We start from the raw sequence: 19,051 nt of genomic DNA on the forward strand, positions 1-19,051 counted from the left end.
TACTCTTTCTTTTTCTGCTGGCACATTAAAATACTCCTGAATTGTCCTTGGGTCATGGACACAGTCATTGGGAGCACACCTGTCCCTCAGGCTTTGCTTGTTGGCCAGGCTGGACAGTGCCCTTTGGTCCATACAGAAGCCCTTGCCCACCAAAGGATGCTGCATGATGGGGTTGAGTCCTTCACTCCTCAGCCAGGAGGAGCATGAGCAGGTTGTCACCACCCAAGGTTCACCTTTGGGAATTTGTCCCAAGAAACTAGTAGAAGATAAACTCAGGAATTAGAAGAGTGAAAATTAGACCTACAGAGAGGAGTCGGTCACATTCACATGGGAATGCTGTGAGGTTAATGTCACTTAGGTTGGTCATGATGGTGCATGCCTGTGATCTCAGCACTCAGGATGCCGAGGCAGAAGGATCTCAAGCTCAAAGCCAGTCTTGGGCAGCTCAGCAAGCCCTGTATCAAAATTTAGGGCGGAAGGGCTGGGGAGATGGCTTTGTCAAGGGCCTGGGTTCAATCCCTGGTTCCACAAAAACATTTTTTAAAAAAAGCAGAGGGCTTTGGCTCAGTGGTAAAGTACCTCTGGGTTCTATCCCCAGTGCACTATACAATTCCAGCTTTTTTTTTTTTTTTGGTGCTGGGACTCAAACTCAGGACCTTGTACTTGCTAGGCAGGCACTTAAGCCTGCTAAGTTATCTCCCCAGATGATTCCAGCTTTTGTTTTTAAAGTATGGGTACCTGGGTTGAAGCATGAAATACAATGGTATCTTGGTTCACAAAATTAGTTCCACGATTTTGGAAAAGATGGCTGCATTTGTGTTGTGTGGGTGAGATGGCTGCAGTTGTGTCTGCTGCCTGATGCAGAGCTTGCAAACAAAAAATGTTGCCGAAAGCTTCTGTTTGCAAAGAAAAGCATTTGTGGGTTGAGGCACCCTTGTATTACTTGTGGGCATTGGATGTCCAGTGCCAATTATATTCCAGGCACCCCATGGTGAATTGTGTCATCATCAGAAAACAATGTAAAATTTGCATTTAAAAATGATTTGAATGTTTTAAAAATAATTTGAATAAATCATTGGTGGAAATTTGAAAATAATTCTCACCCACTACCCCCACAGAGTCCCTTCACAGTCAGTAATGTTAGTTGGTGATCTGCTCAAAGATGGGTAGGTGGGAACATGACAGCCATCAGACCTTGTAAGACTGGAAAGAACAGACCAGGATTTCTAGTCAAGAATCTGCAAGGCAGCTTCACCATCTCAGACTCTTCCTGACAGGTTTTTTTTTGTTGTTGTTGTTGTTTTCATTTATGTATTTGGTACAGGGTTGCACTATGCAGCTCTGACTCGTAGTGATCCCCATGTTTTCAGCCTCCCCAGTGCTGGGATTACAGGTGTGTACCACCGTGCCTGGACTTGGTCGCTGGCTCAGTACACTCTGGCTGGTGCTGGCTTGCAGGACTGAGAATTGAACCCTGGTTCCTGTGCTTGCCAAAGTAGGCGCTTAGCCTGCTGATCTCTCTCACTGGCCCCTGACAGGTCTTTTTGAAGGCATGTGCTTATGTGTAGAATAAATACCAGGAATAATGTTACTGCAGTCAGTAGGTGGAAGTTATAGGTAAACCCGGTTTTTCTAAATTTCTCATTTCCAGAAAGAATTCATAAAATTAATGTATTAGCAATGAATTAATAATTAAAATAAGCATGGATTGGTGGAGAATTATGTAATAAAGGGTGTCTTAGATCCTCTCAACGCCAATATGCATTTCTGATGGAGCAAGCGCTTGGAGGGAAATGGGACATTTTAGGGGGAAGAAAATGAGTCCCTGTTTAGAATTTAGGAAGAAGATTTAAGTCCTAAAGTAATTGGAGTAAGTTTAAAGGTAAAGAAATAATGTTCACATAGAAATTAAATTACATAAGACTAATATGGCAAAAGTGAAGTCCATAGAGAATGGCAAGTCTTTTTTTTTTTTTTTTTTTTTTTTAATGTATTTGGTACATGGTCTCTCTCTGCAGCTTGGACTCGTAGTGATCCTCCTGTTCTCAGCCTCCCCAGCACTGAGGTTACAGGCATGCACCACCATGCCTGGACTCAATGGCTAGCTCAGCTCACCCGGGGGCAGGGCCTGCATGGCATGTAGTGCCAAGGATCAAACCTTGATCACTGCACTTGCTTAAGCAGGTGCTTAGTCCACTAAGCTATCTCGCTGGCCCTGGCAAATCTATCTTTAACATGCTATCAATACCATGTGGTATTGCCCCCACCCTTGATACTGGCGATCAAACCAGGACCTTGCACATGCTAGGCAAGTCCTGTACCACTAAGCTACCAGTCCTTGCACTTTGTCATTTTACTTTAAGACAGGATCTCAATAAATTGCCCATGGTGGCCTTGAGCATAGTGATTTTCCTGCCTTGGCTTCCCAATTAGCTGGGATCACAGGTATATGTTGCTGTGCTGACTGCTGGCTGATCGTCGCCCTGGCTGCACAGGTAGTTGTGTTAAATCCAAGGTGGTTGGTATGCTGAATATGTCCCCACTGCAGACGGCTGATGTACAGTCAGCAGTCTCTCCCCCACCCTGGGAACACTGATCACTGGCAAACAGTCAGTTGATCACACTCTTGTGGGTGGAAGGAGTTTGCCAGGAGATACTAGTCTTGGTGGGCCGTGAGAGTATCCTCCTTGCAAATTGCAGCACATCCAAAGATGCATTAGGCCATGGTAGCCCCTGGGTAGATGGCTGCCAGGCAGAGGAGGTTTAGAAGCTGTTGGACCCGTCTAGTTCAGCATGGTTGAACTGTGTTGGGGGAAATGAGATTAGGTAAGAAAACTCAAGACAAACGGAGGGTGTTCGGGCGAGGAATGAAGCTCAGAAAAGTAAGTAGGCGGGTCTGATAGCAAAAGAAATCCATGTACAGGTTGAGCTTAGTTTTTTTCATGGCTGCAGGGGTGAGGTATATACTGAGAATTGAAACCAGGACCTTCACCCCGAGCTCATCTCCACCCCCTTTATTTTTTGCTAAAGTGCCAATTTGTCATCTTCCTGCTTTAAATTCCCAAGGTGCCAGGATTACAGTCATGTGCCTCCACACCCAGCTAAGTTTTGCCGCTTCCTGTATTCCTACGTGTGTGGGTCTGGCTTCAGTTACAAACATTTATTCTGCTTTTATCTTAGTACATTTTTTTTTTTTTTTTTTTTTTGGTGGAACTGGGGATTGAACTCAGGTCCTTGTGCTTGCCAAGGAAGCGCTTATTCCACTAAGCCATCTCCCCGGCCCCATTTAGTACACATTTGTAGTACGTAATGATTGCTTTCATCATGGGGCTTTTTTTGTTGTTGTCTTTTTGAGACAGGGTCTTGATCTGCAGTTCAGGCTGACCTTGGACTTACTATGTAACCCAGGCTGACCTCAGACTTCCCACAGTGCACCTGTCCCAGCCTCTCAAGTGCTGGAATTGTAGGTGTGCACCACCACCCCTGGCTCAGGGCTTTTCTAATGGAAAATAACTGAGCACTTTGAGAAGGGTTCAGACAAGGCCAGGAAGGGATTGCAGCTATGGAGAAAGCTGGGCTGCAAGAGCTCAGGGGTCAGCATTTCAGCGTGGAAGCTGGCACACACCTGGTCCCAGGGCTGTGTGTGTTGGGGCTTCAAATAAGCTAAAGCACTCCTCCTCTGTCACAGACATCCAGGCCAGGAGGTGCACCAGATTATAGTGTTGAGAGGCTGTGTGCCCAGTGTGCTGACAGGACTGCTTGCCAGACACCCAGCCTCCCCCCGCAACCCCCTCCGCCTGGTCCCTCAGTTCCCAGCACCAGGGCTTACCTTCGTGACAGCCCTGCCCTCCTCACTGCCTGCCTCCCAGTCTCTTCCATGCTAAACAGTCTTGTCTTGCCGGGGAGATGGCTCAGTAGAATAAGCGCTTTCCTGGCAAGCGCAAGGTCCTGAGTTCAATCTCTGGTAACACACAAAGTCTTGTCTGTCTGGGCATCGACCTAGTGAAATACTTTGACAGTGGAGTGTAAGGGGCTCAGGGGACATAGGGTGGATGAAATGTCCAGCCAGAAAAGGCATGCAGGCTGGTGGCCAGGAACCCGAGGGCTGCATATGCACTATCAGAATTGAGGTTCAAGCCCTTTAGCTAAGGCAATAAGGCCTGAGAAATGGAAAGTCTCATTCCTGTGCTGAGAAGCATTGTAGGAGGTAAAGTTCCTTGGGGTTAGTGGACTCCGGGGCTAACTCCGGGCCAGTCCCCAAGCCAGTGTGGGACTGGCTGCTAATATAGTCCCCAAGTGATCAGTGGGTTGTTATCTCCCTGACCAGTCTCTTTCAGAGATGGTGGCTTAGGATGCCACATAACGTGACGCTGGAGAATCATATGGGCATCTGGCCACCTGTCTAGCACCTCCCCTCCCCAGGAGCCAGGCCACTGAGTGGCCTTAAATACTAGAATTGCTCTTTCCAGTGCCTCCAGCCACCTGTTCCCCTTTTTTCTTCTTCCAGAATGACATTTTAGTGCCCAGGACTCTGAAGGAGACCCTGGTTCTCCCTTTGCCTAGAGGACAAAGTCCACACTTAGGATGTTTGACCAATGTCTGAGCACCCACTGCCCGACCACATGGACCGACAAAACAAGCCATTGTGACTTCCTCACCGAGCCTTCCACCTTCCCTTCAGTCGGCTTTCAGAGCAGCAGCTGAAGCTGGCCACAGTGGTGCACGCCTGTAGTACCAGCACTCGGGAGGCCGAGGCAGGAGGGCCACCATAAGTTCAAGGCCAGCCTGGGCTACATAGCCAGAACTTGTCTAAAAAAAAAAAAATAGAAAAGAGAATGATGGTCTGGGGTGGGGGCACCTATTGCAGTTATCTGATCAGCTGTATCTTGCCTCCAGAGTACCACCCTCTGATCAGGTCAGCTGCAGGCTGGGCCATTGAGCCTCTCAAGGCCTACTCTGCCGGCCTCAGCTCTGTTTTTTCCAATATGGGGCGCTGGAGAAGTCAGGGACCTCAGAGGCAGAGCATGCAGCTTTGCAGCTGTGGGGAAAGGGCCTCTGGATCCCTTTAGCTCTCCTTGCCCACACCTGATAACCAGCGGCATTTCTGACCTGAGGCTCTGTGAGACACCACAGGACTCCTAGTGCTCTTTCCGTCCCTTTGAGCAGTTTCTGCCACCAAGACACCTTCATCAGCTGCAAAGGTCTCTGCCCATCAGGCCTGTGAGCCAGCTGGGATCTGAGGTCCACTGGCCCTTGGGACTGGGAGCTCAGCAGTGGCTCTTGGTGGCCCAGTCCTGCCCACTGCCATCCTTGGGGACAATCTCAGTTCTGAACCCAGCCCTACACTGCCCTCCAGCCTCCCAGGTTGGGCAGCAGCCCCCCTCTGGAGCCCAAACTTCCTGTGAGCTGGGATGGGCTCCCCATTCCCCTCCCTTGGAGGAGTAGCTTTACACTGCTGCCTCCAGCCGGAAGCCAGCCCCTACCGCTGCCCACACTGGCAGCCAGAACGGGGTGGAGGGGTGTGAAAGTGCTGCTCTGTTCCCATCTGAGGAGGGGAATTGAGCCCCTGCCACAAGTAGCTGCTTCCCCTTCTGATGATTCAAATGGACAAAGCTGTGAAGCCGCAGGGTAGGAGTGATGGTCGTGTGGTGAGTGGGCAGGTGATGTGACGCACCCACTCCCTGCAGACCTGGTCTTCAGGGAAAGGAAGGAACAGCTCTGTTCTTACTGTGTTTAATGAGACTTTCACATTCATGGTGGGCAAATTAAAGAAATCCCATGCGGGGAAGCAGGCTGCACATGGCTACACTCTCCTTAGCCTCCACGCCCTGGAGGCTGGTGGCCCGGGTCACACCCACCTGCGCCTCTCTGTGCAGTGACCACTGGGGTAGGCAGCTGGGATCCGAGGAGGGGCATCACTCTGTTTCCTTGCAGCCGCCGCCACTGCAGGGTCACAGAAGTGGGAATCTTGTGGGGAAGGTGCAGTGGTGGGTTCCTCAAATTGCAAATAGATTATAGAAATCTCAGGCTGTACCTGGCCTGTCAGAGTGTCTTTGCCTACCCACATATTTCCAGGATTCCTGTTTAATTTTTTTTAATTTTCCTTAACAACTGGATGTATAGTTTACCGATGTAGACCTGGTACACTCTAGATTGAAGATTATATATATATATATATATATATATATATATATATATCTTTGGAATAAAAGACTTCTATTGGTGTAAAAGTCTCTGTGGTCAGACTCGGTGAGAGTTGGCAAGTCTCTGTGGTGGCTCAGGGCACGAGGGATGGAGCCAGCACAGCATGTGGTGACAGGAATCATGAAGACAATCTTTGCTGTCTTAAATCACACCATACTCCTCTCTCTGTTCTATGGTATGACTAAGGGGTGTGTGTCTGTGTGTGTCTGTGTGTCTGTGTGTCTGTGTGTCTGTGTGTCTGTGTGTGTGGTTTGGGGCACCTGAGCCCAGGGCCTGCCACCTTACAGGCAAAATTTTATTTTGAGACTGCTTCTCGTTAAGTTACCCAGACTGGCCTCCAGTGCGGGGGTCCTTCTGCCTCAGCCACCCGGTTAGCTGGGACGAAAAGGGTGCGCCCTCTGCACCTGGCTTACCAGGTTCCCTGCTGAACAGTGCCCCACCCCACCCCCAGCCTAAAACAACAGAAACAAGATGCAGTCAAATGGGTCACCATGCAAACCTCGCTGTGTAGATCGCAGTGGTGCCTGCAGGGACTTGCACCCACCAGGAGCCGCAAACATTTTCCCCACCATCTGAAATGAGGACACCTGGGTTAGTGTGGACACCACCAAGGGGAGTCTGAGTCTCATGGCTGTAGGTTGTCTGTGCGTCAGATCTTAGGTGTCCAGGATGCCCAGCAGTGGCACTCCTGGATGGGGCCCTGTGAGCTTGATTTTCGGTTTCCTAAGGGGCCGTCCAGTCACCTGGCTTTAGCTAACACCAGGAGCCAGGCCCCAGGCCGGCCCTAGACTGGGCTGCAGAGTGGAGAGGAGCTTACTGCCCACTGGCTTTGTGGCTCACGATTCCCGCTCCACAGCATGAAGGGCAGAGTCCTGAGTCTCCTCAGGCTGATCGCACCAGGCAAGGCCAGCAAGGAGGAGCTGGGTGCTGTTATTGATACCCTGGGTTCAAACCCTGCCTTTGCCACTTACTAGCTACAATGATCCAAGCACACTGCCAGACTTCTTTGGACCTTGTTTTTACTGTCTCCAAAATGGGCATACCAAGCCGGCCATGGTGGTGCATTCCTGTAACCCCAGGACTCTGGGAGGCGGAAGCAACTTATACCTTGTCTCAAAAGTAAAAATGTTGGCTGTGTTCCCTTTTAGTAGCTCACTCTTATAGAAGGCATTTGTTTCTTTTACTTGGTCCAAACTCTGCAGAGTCTGTTTCTTTCCTACCTTTAGTAAACGTAAAACTTTACTATTGTTAAAAAAAAAAAAGGTAAAAATATAAAAAGACCTGGTGGGGGGTGGCTAAATATGATGGCCCTGGGTTCAGTCCTCAGGGCCACTAAGTAAACAAAATGGAATACCAATAGTACCTCTCTCCCAGGGCAGTTATGATGCTTAAATAAGTTAGGAGCCTGGGGCAGCGCCTGGAATGTGGTGACTACAGTTACTCTGCTGTGCCAGGTGCTGCACTCGGCCCAGGAGAGGCAGAGGGAACAGAACAGACACAGCCCTCTTTTGGAGCATCCCTGGAGATAGGAGAGGGACACTGTGCTCTGATATCATGGGGCAGAGGCAGGGCAGCCCAGGCTGGTCAGGGAAGCCTTAGGGAGGTGGCACACGAACTGGGTCTGAGGAGAGAGTGGCAGATATTAAGAGGGCGACCAGTGAAAAGTGCTCCAGAGGGGCCGGGGATATAGCTCAGTGGTGTAAGCACCCGCCTGGCAAGTGCAAGGTCCTGAGTTCGATCCCTGGTACTGCCAAAAATAAAAAATAAAAAAAGGTGCTCCAGGTGGAAGGAGCCATGTGTGCAAAGGTCCTACGGCAGAGAATCGAGGAAGAGCTAAAAGGAACAGAGCAGAGAACAAGAGAGTGGAGGCTGCAGAGGAAAAGCCATCTTGGGGTTTCAGTCTGTATTCGAAAAGCAACAGGGGCCGTGGAGCCCTGTGTGAGCAGAGAGTTCCTCTTGTTTAGAGCAAGGGAGGCCTTCATTTCTTAATACTAGGTGTGGGCAACACCAAGATCTGTAGCTTTTGCTCTTACATTTTACAGAATGTGATTTGCAGTCACATGAGGAAATCGGCCTTTATTTTATTTATTTACTTATTTTTTTAGGTGGAACCAGGGATTGAACTCAGGCCCTTGCGCTTGCAAGGGAAGCGCTTATTCTACTGAGCCATCTCCCCAGCCCTGGGCTTTATCGTGTCTGCAGCCCAATTGACTCTCAAATTCTTTACAGATTTCTTAGGTTGTTTTGCACTAGAAAATCAAAGCTTTGTTTTCTAGACAAGGTAAGCTTAAGGAGACAGAATGGTTCCCCTCCAGATATAGCAAGCTTAAAGCAAGTGCCCAGTTCTTGTGCCCCCCTGACCTGTGTTGTCCACCTAATGATATTCAGAAGGCTTTTGGCCTGCCTAGGCCTCGGTAGGTGGCTTTTGACCTATGTAGGCCGCCGTAGAGCTGCCATAGAGCTCACGAGGGGAGGAATCTTTGCCTTATCCAGTCTCTATCACTGGAAACTTGCTAGTTGTCTGATTATGTTTGTTGGCTACTCTTGGTTGGTTGAGTGTAAGTTCTTCCTTCCTTTGGTCTCACCATTCGTAAGAAACAGCTTTGATTTCACTTAGATCTGCAAATCAGTCCTGGCTTAGGACTCCTGTGACACCTAACTGGTTTTTGCTTGCTCAGGAGTGATTCAGTCCTAGTCTCCAGTTTAATTTACTTTAATCTTTTTTTTTTTTTTTTTTTTTTTTTTTGTGGTGGGGGCTTCCTTTGGCGATTGAATCCAAGGCCTTTCCACTGAGCTACATTCCCAGACCTATTAAAAAAAATTGGGGAGGGGGGCATGCTGGGGAGCTAGCACAGTAGAATAAGTGCCTGCCTGGCAAGTGCAAGGTCCAGAGTTCAATCCCTGGTACTGGAAAAAAAAAAATTCTACATTTTGAAACCAGTTCTTGCTAAATTGCTCAGGCTGGCTTTGAATTTACAGTCCTCCTGCCTCAGCCTCCCGGAGTGCTAGGATTGAAGACATGCACTACCACCCTGGGCTTTAATTCACTTTAACAAACATAAATATGCCTTCAATGGCTCCAACTGATTCCCTGGAAACAGAGATTTCCAAAGCCTGGGCCTTCTAGATTTTCTCCCCGATAGTTCTCCTGGGTTTGATACCGCTGCTCTGGTCTTTGAAGGCCCTGGGGGCACATCTCTGCACTCCATTCCTGGAAAGCACTCACGTGCTCGAGTCCCATGGGTGCAGGGGACAGCAAGATGTGGTTTCACGGTCGTCACACAGACAGCAGGAACCAGAATCTTCTGAGAATTGTTTGCTCCTCTCTGAAGCAAGGCTGGCTGATCAAGGCCTGCACACACCCTGGGAGTCCCTTCCTCTCACACAGAGCCTGGAGCTGTCACCAGTATCACCCACCGCGGACCTGCCTACTGCCGCTGGGGCTCACATCCAGAGTTTCTCCCACTGTGGGCCCTGAGCCTTATGGTATAGCTCCTACGTGCTAGCACAGACTCGAGGTGCAGGGGATGTGAAGTGTGTGCGTCCTGAGGTTGTGCAGGTCCCGTGGCCACTGAACCCTGCATGCGGGGTGAAAGAGAACACCAGTGACACCTGCACACCAGTGCCTGCTGCCACGGCCTACCACTGCTTGATGCGTTGAAACGGAACCTTGAATTTCACAGAAGGGCGGTGTGTCGCCAGACACTGCCAAGCTGGGTGGCAGACCAGGCGGCCTTGCCTTCACTCACCCATGCATAGGCTTTGGCTCCCACAGGGCTCTGGTCCTGGCTTCTTCGAAACCTGTGAAAGGAGGAGAAGCCTGGGCTTTCAGGCTGTGACTTCCCCACGTGGGGCCTCAGTTTCCCCGTCTGGGTTGTATCCTTTTCTGTAGCTTCTTCATGAGGTTAAAATTCTGCCCTGCCCACCACCTTGGAAAACAATGTGCGGGAGGCGAGGCCTGGCCTTCTCTGTGGCCCTAAGCCCACGTCTGGTGCAAAGCCACGGGGCTGACCTAAGGTGACCCCACCATGCTCCCCATTGCTGTGCTCTGCCTGGGCCGTGCAGCCAGCCAACCATCATTGTCACCACAAGTTCATTTCTCCTGGGAAGATTCTCCAGATGTTGCCCCTCCCACCTGTTCACCCCAGGGTGACATCTACTGCACTGTGTCACAACACTCTGTCTACTTGTTTACTCACTGTCCTCCCCAGTTGAGGAACAGCCACAGGAGGGCAAGAGCCCAGCTAGTTTAGGTGGTGCAATAATTCCAGCATTGCGAGAGGCCGAGGCAGGAGGGTCACTGCAAATTCCGAGGCCAGCCTGGGCTACCTAGTGAGTTCAAGGCCACCGTGAGCTACATAGTGAGACCCTGTCTCAAAAACAAAACCCAACAAATAAAAAGCCCCCAGAGCTGTTGGCTTTGTGCTATCAGTGTACCCAGACTGGGCATCAGAGCTGACTGGGTGAACCAGTGAAGAAGGAGAAACAAGGTAAACAGGTCCCGGCCAAACATGTGGCCCCAGGCCTGCAAACCCCACTACTTGGGAGGCTGAGGCTGGAGGATCACAAGTTCAAAGCAAACCTGGGCAACACAGAGAGACCCTAACCCAAGATAAAACCTAAAGAGACCTGGTGGGCTGTAAGCCTGCAGTTTCAGCTCTTGGGAAGCTGAGACTAAAAGATGGTTTTGAGTTCAAGGCCAGCCTGAGCCACACAGCGAGACTGTTTCATATCTAAATAAAGCTGGGGATGTAGCTCGGCAGTGCTGCGTTTGCCTACCATACACAAGGCCCTCCCTGGGTTCTATCCCCATTGCCACAAATGAACCGATGAGCAAGCAGGTCTTGCCCTGTGGGATTTGTAATCCATCTCCCCAGGGAGGCTCTGATTGCTGTTTAAAGGACCTCTGGTTGAACCCCAAAAAGCAAAGACACTGGATTTGCAAAGCCCTGCAAGTCTATGTTGTGTCTTCCAATCGGGCCCCTGTCCTTGCCTTGTCATGGTTGAGATGGGAGGGCCAGCCTCTGTTTCTCTTTTCACTGCCTTCCAGGGCGGGTCCCCTGCTGCCCCGAGGTCATACTCGGAGGGTTTATGGCCTGGCCTTCTGGGTGGATCCACCCTAACCAGGGTTCCTCCCCAGAAGGTTTCCATATGGTTTTTGGTGTTTTCATGATTAAAGAAGAATCACCCCACAGGTCCCTATCACACTGTCACCCAGTCTTGATCAACACCATCACCCAAGCTGTCACAAACAAGGGAGTTTGAGCCGTCACGTGGCCCAGGCTGAGTAACCACATTCTCGCTTCCTTCTTCCACACAGTGCCGTTGGGGGTTGGCAGGTTCTGAGACACGGCAGGGGGTGCCACACAGTGCCAGGCAGAGTGGGCTGGGGCCTTGTCACCAAAGCAAAGAAGTCTCTGCTAGGCCGGGAGGCAGCTGTCCCATGCTCTGCTGAGCACGGTAAGTGCTGCTTTGCAAATACCACGGGGAGTGGCTAGGGACCTAAGGGACCAGGGGACCAGGGGACCTGCCTACCAGCTGCTGGGGGCCCAGGGCAGGACCTCCGGGCACCGCCTGAGCAGCAGCCCCTTCCATGAGTGGACCAAAATCCATGGTCTTCCTGGAGTCTGTGGCTTTATCAGGCCTCTTCCGGTTCCTGATCCCTCAGTCTGCCCTCTCCGCTGGCTTCCCTGCAGCTGCCGGGATGGGGCATTCCAAATGGGAACTGCGGGAGGTTGGAGGAGGCCAGGGCTTTTCCTTGGCTACCACCCCACCCCTCCATCTCTTGGGTGGGAAACTGAACCCCAGAGAGGTGACGAGAGTTGCTTAGGGACAGAACTGAGATTTAGTCTGGAGGGGCCCGAGACGAGGAGCCACTTGGGCCTGTCCTGAAGCTGCAGGTTCCACAGCCGTGGAAACGGCATTCCCCCACACTTCCGTGAGACCGAGGAAGTGGCGCGTGTCCACGGCCACTCAGTAAGGTATTAGAATTATGATACTGTAGTTAGCAAGAGAGAATATGGTAAAAATAAGCTTTAGGACACTCTTGTTAATTTATATTTGGGCTACTTTGGGGCAGTAAACGAGAATGATAAAGGCTAAAGCTGCTTTCCCCTCTGTGGGCCCTGGGAAACACACACACAGACACACACACTCACATGCACTCATATGCACACACAATATATACTCTCATGCACACACACACACACACACACACACACACGCATGCACACACTTGCGCCACAAAGCTCAGGCTCTTGTACCTCGAATTCTCTCTCTCCCTGACCTCTCTCCTCCTTCTTTACCCATCCCTGACTTGGAGCCCCCCCAGGGCTGGGCCTGGCAGTGAGCTCAGGAGGTGTCTCCCTGGGGCTGCCCAGAGCCACACCCTGCACTGGGGATGGGGATGTCCCCCAGCAGCTGGGAGAGGGGAAGCCCTGACAGCTGGAGGGCCAGGCAGAGCAGGGCCCCCTGGGGGCTGGGAGAGGGCTCAGCCCCATGGTAATGGGCAGGCCCCTTTCTGCAGGTGAGATAACTGAGGCCTGGAGGACAGGAGCAGCTCTCCACTTGGGACAGGGAGGCCACCTGTAGGAGATGGAGAGCTTGGAGCTGACCTCTGGCTGCAGGGCACTTGTGACCATAGTGTCTGGGCCTGGCTCTTGGCTCCCTATGCTGGGCTGGAGCTGGAAGGCAGCAGAGGGCTCAGCAGGCAGATGGGATGGCTGGTGTGTGTGTGTGTGTGTGTGTGTGTGTGTGTGTGTGTGTGTGTGTGGTGTGTGCACGTACATGCTTGTCCATCTGAATGTCTACACCAGTGTCTTCAGAAAGCTGTCCCCTCTTAAAATGTAAGCGGGCAGAGTTCCCATGTTCATTTGTGCACAATACCTCACATCTGAATTCAAAGCACTCCCTGTCTGTGGCCTCTCGAAGGGCCCCACAGTGATGGAACACAGTTCCAGAGCATTCCGTGGAGCTTGAACGGCCCAGGTCTGGGTGGGAATTAGGAAATGTGTCTACAGAGGCACTTTGAGAGGGTGGGGGCTGATGATGGGGGTTCAGTGTCAGTTGACAAACATGGCAGGAAAGTCTGGAGACGGAGGTACCGAGTCGCCCAGCAGGCTGCCCTGGCTGGCCAGGCACTCGGTGAATCCAGGCAAAGCCAGGCCTGTTGCTGCGGGGGCCCCACTGAGTTTCTGTCTTCCAAATGCCTGAAATCTGGCGGGGATGGCATAGGACAGAAAGCCACAGAAATCTGTGCACAACTGGGACAAGTGACACTGGAGGTGCATGCGCGGAAGTGCCCACATGTGTCCTTCTGTCCACTGAGTCTTGGGCATGTGGCACAGTCAGTAAGACAGCGTGTGTTGTCCTCTTGGCATGGGAATGGAGTTCTAGAAAGCAAATAGTAGAAAAGGTTTAAACAATGGAAGGGAGCCAGTTGTGGTGGCACCAGCCTGTAATTTTAGCTACTCAGGAAGCTGAGGCAGGAGGATCACAGGTATGAGTCCAGTCTGGGCAACTTAGCGAGACCCTATCTCAAAATAAAGTAAAAAGGGTGGGGCATAGCTCAGTGATAGAGCACTTGGTGTAAGACCTGGGGTTCAATCCCAGCCCAAGGAGGGAGGGGAGATGCGAACTGGGCGGGAGGCAGTCCTGGACACTTCTAGGAGGAGGGAGTACTGGCTCTGAAGTGGACGCAGCCTTCTTTACAGCAGCAGAGGGGCTGCAGCTGGGGTGACCTCTGCAAGGAGACTGTGGGATCCAACCTCTGCTTCCTGTCTTCCTGGCCGTGTAGCTAGAGTCCAAGTGGGCCTCAGTGCCCCTCCCCGCTTTGCATGGTGTTAGTAACGGTTCCCAGCCCTTTGAGGGGTGAACACCTCATGTACAGGACACAGAGCTGGGCCCGGCAGGCTGTCTGCACTCAGTAGGTGTGGATCCCAAGCAGGAGGAGGCAGGGGCGGTGGGCTGCACTTGAGGTGCCCCACAAGGTCAGCTGTGTCACAGCCCCTCCTAGGGGACAGAGTCCCTGGCCCTAAATGCAGAGTGAGGGCAGCAGCTGGCATTCACTGGGTGCTTGTTGTGTGCTAAAGTGTCTACCCACCCCACCCACCCCACCCACCCTACCCACCCTGCCGACCCCACCAGAGCGCCCAGCTACGGTCTGCTCCCCACTTAGCGGCGGTTAGATTGGAATTTTCTCTGCAGCAGAAGCCTTACTCTGAAGTTCGGGTCTTTCTCCAGGCGGCAACTGTATGATAACGTAGGCTCCCTGCCGCATCCCGCGTAGGCACGCTGCGCCAGGCCGCCCCGCTGCCCAGCATGTCCGGGCATCTTTGCTGCAGGATATTTTCACGTTGCTCTAAGGCTGGGGCGCAGCCGCACCGCCAATCAGCAGCATGTGCGTTCGGGTTGTGCTCCCTAAGGTCTCAGAGTTGCCCCAGGCCATACAGCTCCTCAGGGGCAGGGCTGGAACAGAAGTGGTTTGAAGGAGACCCCCAGTCAGACCTGCAGAGTCGCTCAGAGGCTACCTCTGTCCTACCTGATGGGTCTGTGCTTTCCTTTAACCCAAACCCTGAGAACCGCAGGCCTTTGGGTTCTAAGGTTCTAAAACTTTGCATGCTGGGCTTTGGGTCCCAGGGGCGTCATTCCTTTTGTTCTTTATGTTGAGACAAATTCTCCTCAGTTGCCCACACTAGAGTAGTCTGGAGCTTGCAATCCTCCTGCCTCAGCCTCCCAGGTAATTGGGTTTTACCATGCCTGGCCCTAAAGGTTTATTTATTTACTTATATATTTGTTTCTTTATTGTGATTCTGAGGATTGAAGCTAGGGTCTTTACCCTGAGCTATGTCCACAACCTTTTTTTTTGGCAGGGAGAGGATCAGAAATCAAACTTATGACCTGGTGCTTGCCAGGCAGGCGCTGTGCTGCTGAGCTACATCCCTGGCCCCCACATCTACAACCCTTTAAAATTGTTTTTCTTCTCTTTTAATTTTTTTTTAATGTATTTGGCACAAGGTCTCACTATGCAGCTCAAAATTGTAGTGATCCTCCTGTTTTCAGCCTCCCTAGCCTCTGGGACTACAGGCGTGCACACCATGCCTGGTCTCAGTGGCCCGCACGGCCCTGGAGAATGAACCTGGGTCCCTGAGCCAAGCAGGCGCTTAGACCGCTGAGCTATCTTGCCAGCCCCCCAAATTTCCTTTTTTGAGACAGGATCTCACTAGGTTGCTAAATTGCACAGGCTGAGTTCAAATTAACAAATCTTCCTGCTTCAGCCTCCAAGAGTACTGAGATTACAGATACGGGCTTTATTTATAATTCTTATTATATTGGTGCATACGGGCTTTATTTATAATTCTTATTATATTGGTGCATCTTAGATATGCACAGTGATATTATTCGGCATGCGGAATTTGTACCTGTACATTGTAGGAGACACTTCCTGGACCTCATCTCAGTCCAAGAAGCCAATATTTGTAATCCCAAAGTTACGTTATTGGAATCCCATCAAGTTGATTCCAATCTACCACTTACAACGCAACCCACGGCGAAAATAAAGACACTAAATTATATTTGCAATCATCGGGGAGTCAAGGGGCTCTAAGTCCATGAAGATGGCTTTCCGGAACCAAGAGAGCCACCCAGGGTCTCACCCGGTTTTTGTTCAGTGGGGGAGTGGCTTGAGGAGGATGGACTGAGAATTGTGGGAGGTAGGTGATGCTTGTGAGCTGAGCTAGGTGGGTGGCCTACGTGTACCCAAGGCCAGCTGACAAACAGAAGTCCCAGCCAGCTCTGTACATAGGAAATAGGGCCAGGCTCAGTCAAAATGGAGACAGTCGCTCTTCTTTCAAGGAGAGCTGCTCAGGTGGTCCTCCGCAGTACATGAGATACACTGCTTTCCCCCCCATTCCTTTCTCAACCGCTCCTTAGTTACAAAAGCGTAGTTTTTATTTTTTCCTTCTGTTCCTTTTTTCTTGTCCTTTCCTTCCTTTCCCCCACCCCTTCGTTTCTTCCCACATCCTAATATTTATGAGACATTTTCATCCTTATTGACACTTTCAGTTTCTCCAGAGAAACCATATGATACAGGAACACGTGACCGATTTATTTCACCTAAGAGCACAGCCTTCAGGTGCATCTATTTAGCTAGAAATGTCATGAGCATATCCTTCTTGATGGTACAGTAGTACTCCACCATCTTTATCCATTCGTTGGTTAATGGGCCTCTGAGCTGTTTCCAAGATTTAGCTATTATAATGCGGCGGGCTTTATTCTTTGAGAGGCCGGGGCTGCTGGCTGCAGGCCAAGGTGTCCAGAGCTGGGTGTGGCCTGGGTTCCAGCCACCTTCCTCTCTGCAGCTTGGGTGTGGGCTGGACAGAAGCAACTGATTTTCGGGTGAGAGACAGGAAACGGCCTGGCTCTGCCCTCCTCATGAGCCCGCCTCAAGATAACCAGGACGCAGGTCCTCACTGGCTCTGAGCCAGGCAGGGAGAGAGGTGGGCGGACCCGGAAGTGATGCAATCCCGTGAGCCTCAGTTTCCCGATCTCTTGGGGGCCCCCAAGGCCAGGGCTCCGCCCCCCGCTGCAGGCGGCGGGGTGTGTGAATCCCCTGCTGCAGCGCAGCACCTTGACTCTGGCGGCTCTCAAAGTCCTGCTCTTCCCTCCTGGCCGCAGGCATCCTCGCTGTACTTCTGCCAGCTTTGCTGTGTGGACCCACTCGAAGCCCAGCGACAGCGGGGGCTAGGTAGCGGGGGAGGGGTACAGTGTTCCTGTGGGTCTGAGGCTGATGGCTTTCCCGGGGACGAGGGACTTGCAGTAAGGACGCTGGAAACATCTGGGAAGGTGGTGTCCCTAGACAGATCCAGGTGGGAGATTTGGGATCTCCAGGTGCCGCAGTTTATGCTCTCGCAGGCCCCTGTGGCTTCCCTGATCATCCACGGTGGGGGTAAGCCCGAAGCATCTCTGGGCATCTTCCCTTTGCTGTGTCCTCCACCTGCAGCTCCAAAGAGGCACCCAGGTAAACCAGCTCTGCCGGAGCCAGAGCCAGGCGCCTCCTGTGTGGTGGCTCGGTTGAGTCTCACACCCATGCTTTGCAGCAATACCCCCCATTTTACAGATGAGAAAACTGAGGCTCTGAGCAGATGGAGCAGCCTGCTCAGGAGCACATGACAGAACATGGCTTGGAGGGCTGCAGAGTTCAGGTCTGTACTCTCTCCTTGCGCAGGTGGCGGGCAGTCCCCAGTCCCTTGCTGCTGCTGGCCTGTAGAAGGTAGGACCAACCCCGCAAAGTGCCCCACTGCACCCCAGGAGCCCAAGGGCAGGTCTCTACGATTTTTGCCTCCCACCCCCACCCCTTGCTGTACGGGAAGTGGCTGAGCCTGCGCTGCCAGGAACCCTGTGGCTGGGTGGGGCTGCGGGCTGAGCGCTTGTGCAGTGAGGACACGGGGTTGGGCCACATACTCTGTCCCCAAGTAGGAGCTCAGCCACCTTGCAGACTGTGTGTGTGTGCACCAGTGCTGCTCAGCTGTGACGCGATGTGACGGAAGGTTGGCGGCCAGGAAGCACAGAGAGGGCAAGGCACCAGTCCCGAGCCTGCACCACCTCCCAAAGGTGCCATCCAGTGATGGGTAGATCCACGCCTGGGGAAGTCAGAGTACTCATAGTCCTTGTGGCCCAGTCGCCTCCAGGAACCCGCTTCTGAACATGGGACTTGGGGGACTGTTTCGATTTAAGCCATAACAAGCACTCCCATCCTTCTGGAACCGTTGCTCCCATCACCCCCTTATTGCCTCTGCTCAATAGCCCTGTGACGTGTCTTACCCCTACTTCACAGACAGGTAATCTGAAGCTCAGAGAGGCAGCAGACTGTCCCAAGGTCACATAGCTTGTCGGAGACAGAGCGAGGACTCTATCTCCATAGCGCCCATTTAGTCCTGTGCTCTGCCCAGCACCTGGGCACGTGGGGATGACCTTCCCTGTGATGAACCTTTAAGAAAGCTCCTTGTTTTTCTTAATTCTGCTGTCTGACCCCCAAGCCCAGCCACAAAGCACAGAGTTAATAAATACCTTCTTCTGATAAGCGCAGCTGTCTGCTTTGCCTGTTTGTCCAAAAATAAACGGTTTTAGCCAAAAACGGGAAGGAGGTGCGAAGTTTCTATGAATCCTTTGGAGGAAGCTGAAGCCACCAGTGCTGTCTTCGTGTTGATTGATGATGGCAGCAGCGATGACCATAGCTGGCTCCCCGCCACCCCAGCCATGTGCTGCCGTCTCCAAAGCCACAGTGCTGCCCCAGAACAGAGCAGGGCCACGGGCTTGGAGCTCGGTGGGCCTGATCTCCCTCTGTCTGTGTCTCCCCAGGTACCATGCCTTGGCTACTCCTCCTCCTGCTGCTGCTAATGGTGCCAGCAGGCCCAACCTCTGCCAGGGAGAGTGCAGCTAAGCACCTCACACTCACCCGGGGACGGAGACAAGTGACCATGGAGGATGACTATGATGAGGAGTATGAAGAATACCAAACAGAACCTCCTGAAACATTCACAGTAGTCTCTGTAGTCTCCGGGGTTATGACTATGGGGGGCCATCAGCGGGCAGGTTCTGTGCAGCCTGGGAGTCCTGAGCCGCCCACAGTGGCGGCCCGCATAGAGCCGGTCACACAGCAGAGTCTGGTCACAGAGGATCTGGCCTCACCAAGGAGCTCTGTAACTGTCTCTAGCACAGAGGCACCATTCAAAAAGGGGGCCCTCTCCATGCAACCAGCAGCCACGGAGGCAGAGACCACACAGCCTGTGCCCACAGAAGCAGAGACCTCAGAGCCTGCACCCACGGAGGCAGAGACCTCAGAGCCTGC

At 52.1% G+C, this 19,051-nt stretch overlaps 1 protein-coding gene across 3 annotated transcripts in view; it reads left to right on the plus strand.

Moving 5' to 3' along the window:
* Positions 1–11,534: 11,534 nt before the first annotated feature.
* Selplg (selectin P ligand) overlaps positions 11,535–19,051 on the plus strand; it is a 9,130-nt gene continuing 1,613 nt past the window's right edge. The window contains exons 1-2 of one of the 3 annotated variants that reach the window (XM_023721019.1): positions 11,535–11,664; positions 18,562–19,051. In XM_023721019.1, the coding sequence (XP_023576787.1) occupies positions 18,567–19,051 (485 nt within the window). In that variant the 5' untranslated portion in view covers positions 11,535–11,664; positions 18,562–18,566. The remainder of the gene's footprint in view (positions 11,665–18,561) is intronic. The other 2 variants (XM_023721020.1, XM_023721022.1) reach the window with 2 other exon arrangements.

Source organism: Octodon degus, unplaced genomic scaffold (assembly GCF_000260255.1).
Source record: "Octodon degus isolate 3935 unplaced genomic scaffold, OctDeg1.0 scaffold00079, whole genome shotgun sequence".
In the NCBI taxonomy this organism is placed as follows: Eukaryota; Metazoa; Chordata; class Mammalia; order Rodentia; family Octodontidae; genus Octodon; species Octodon degus.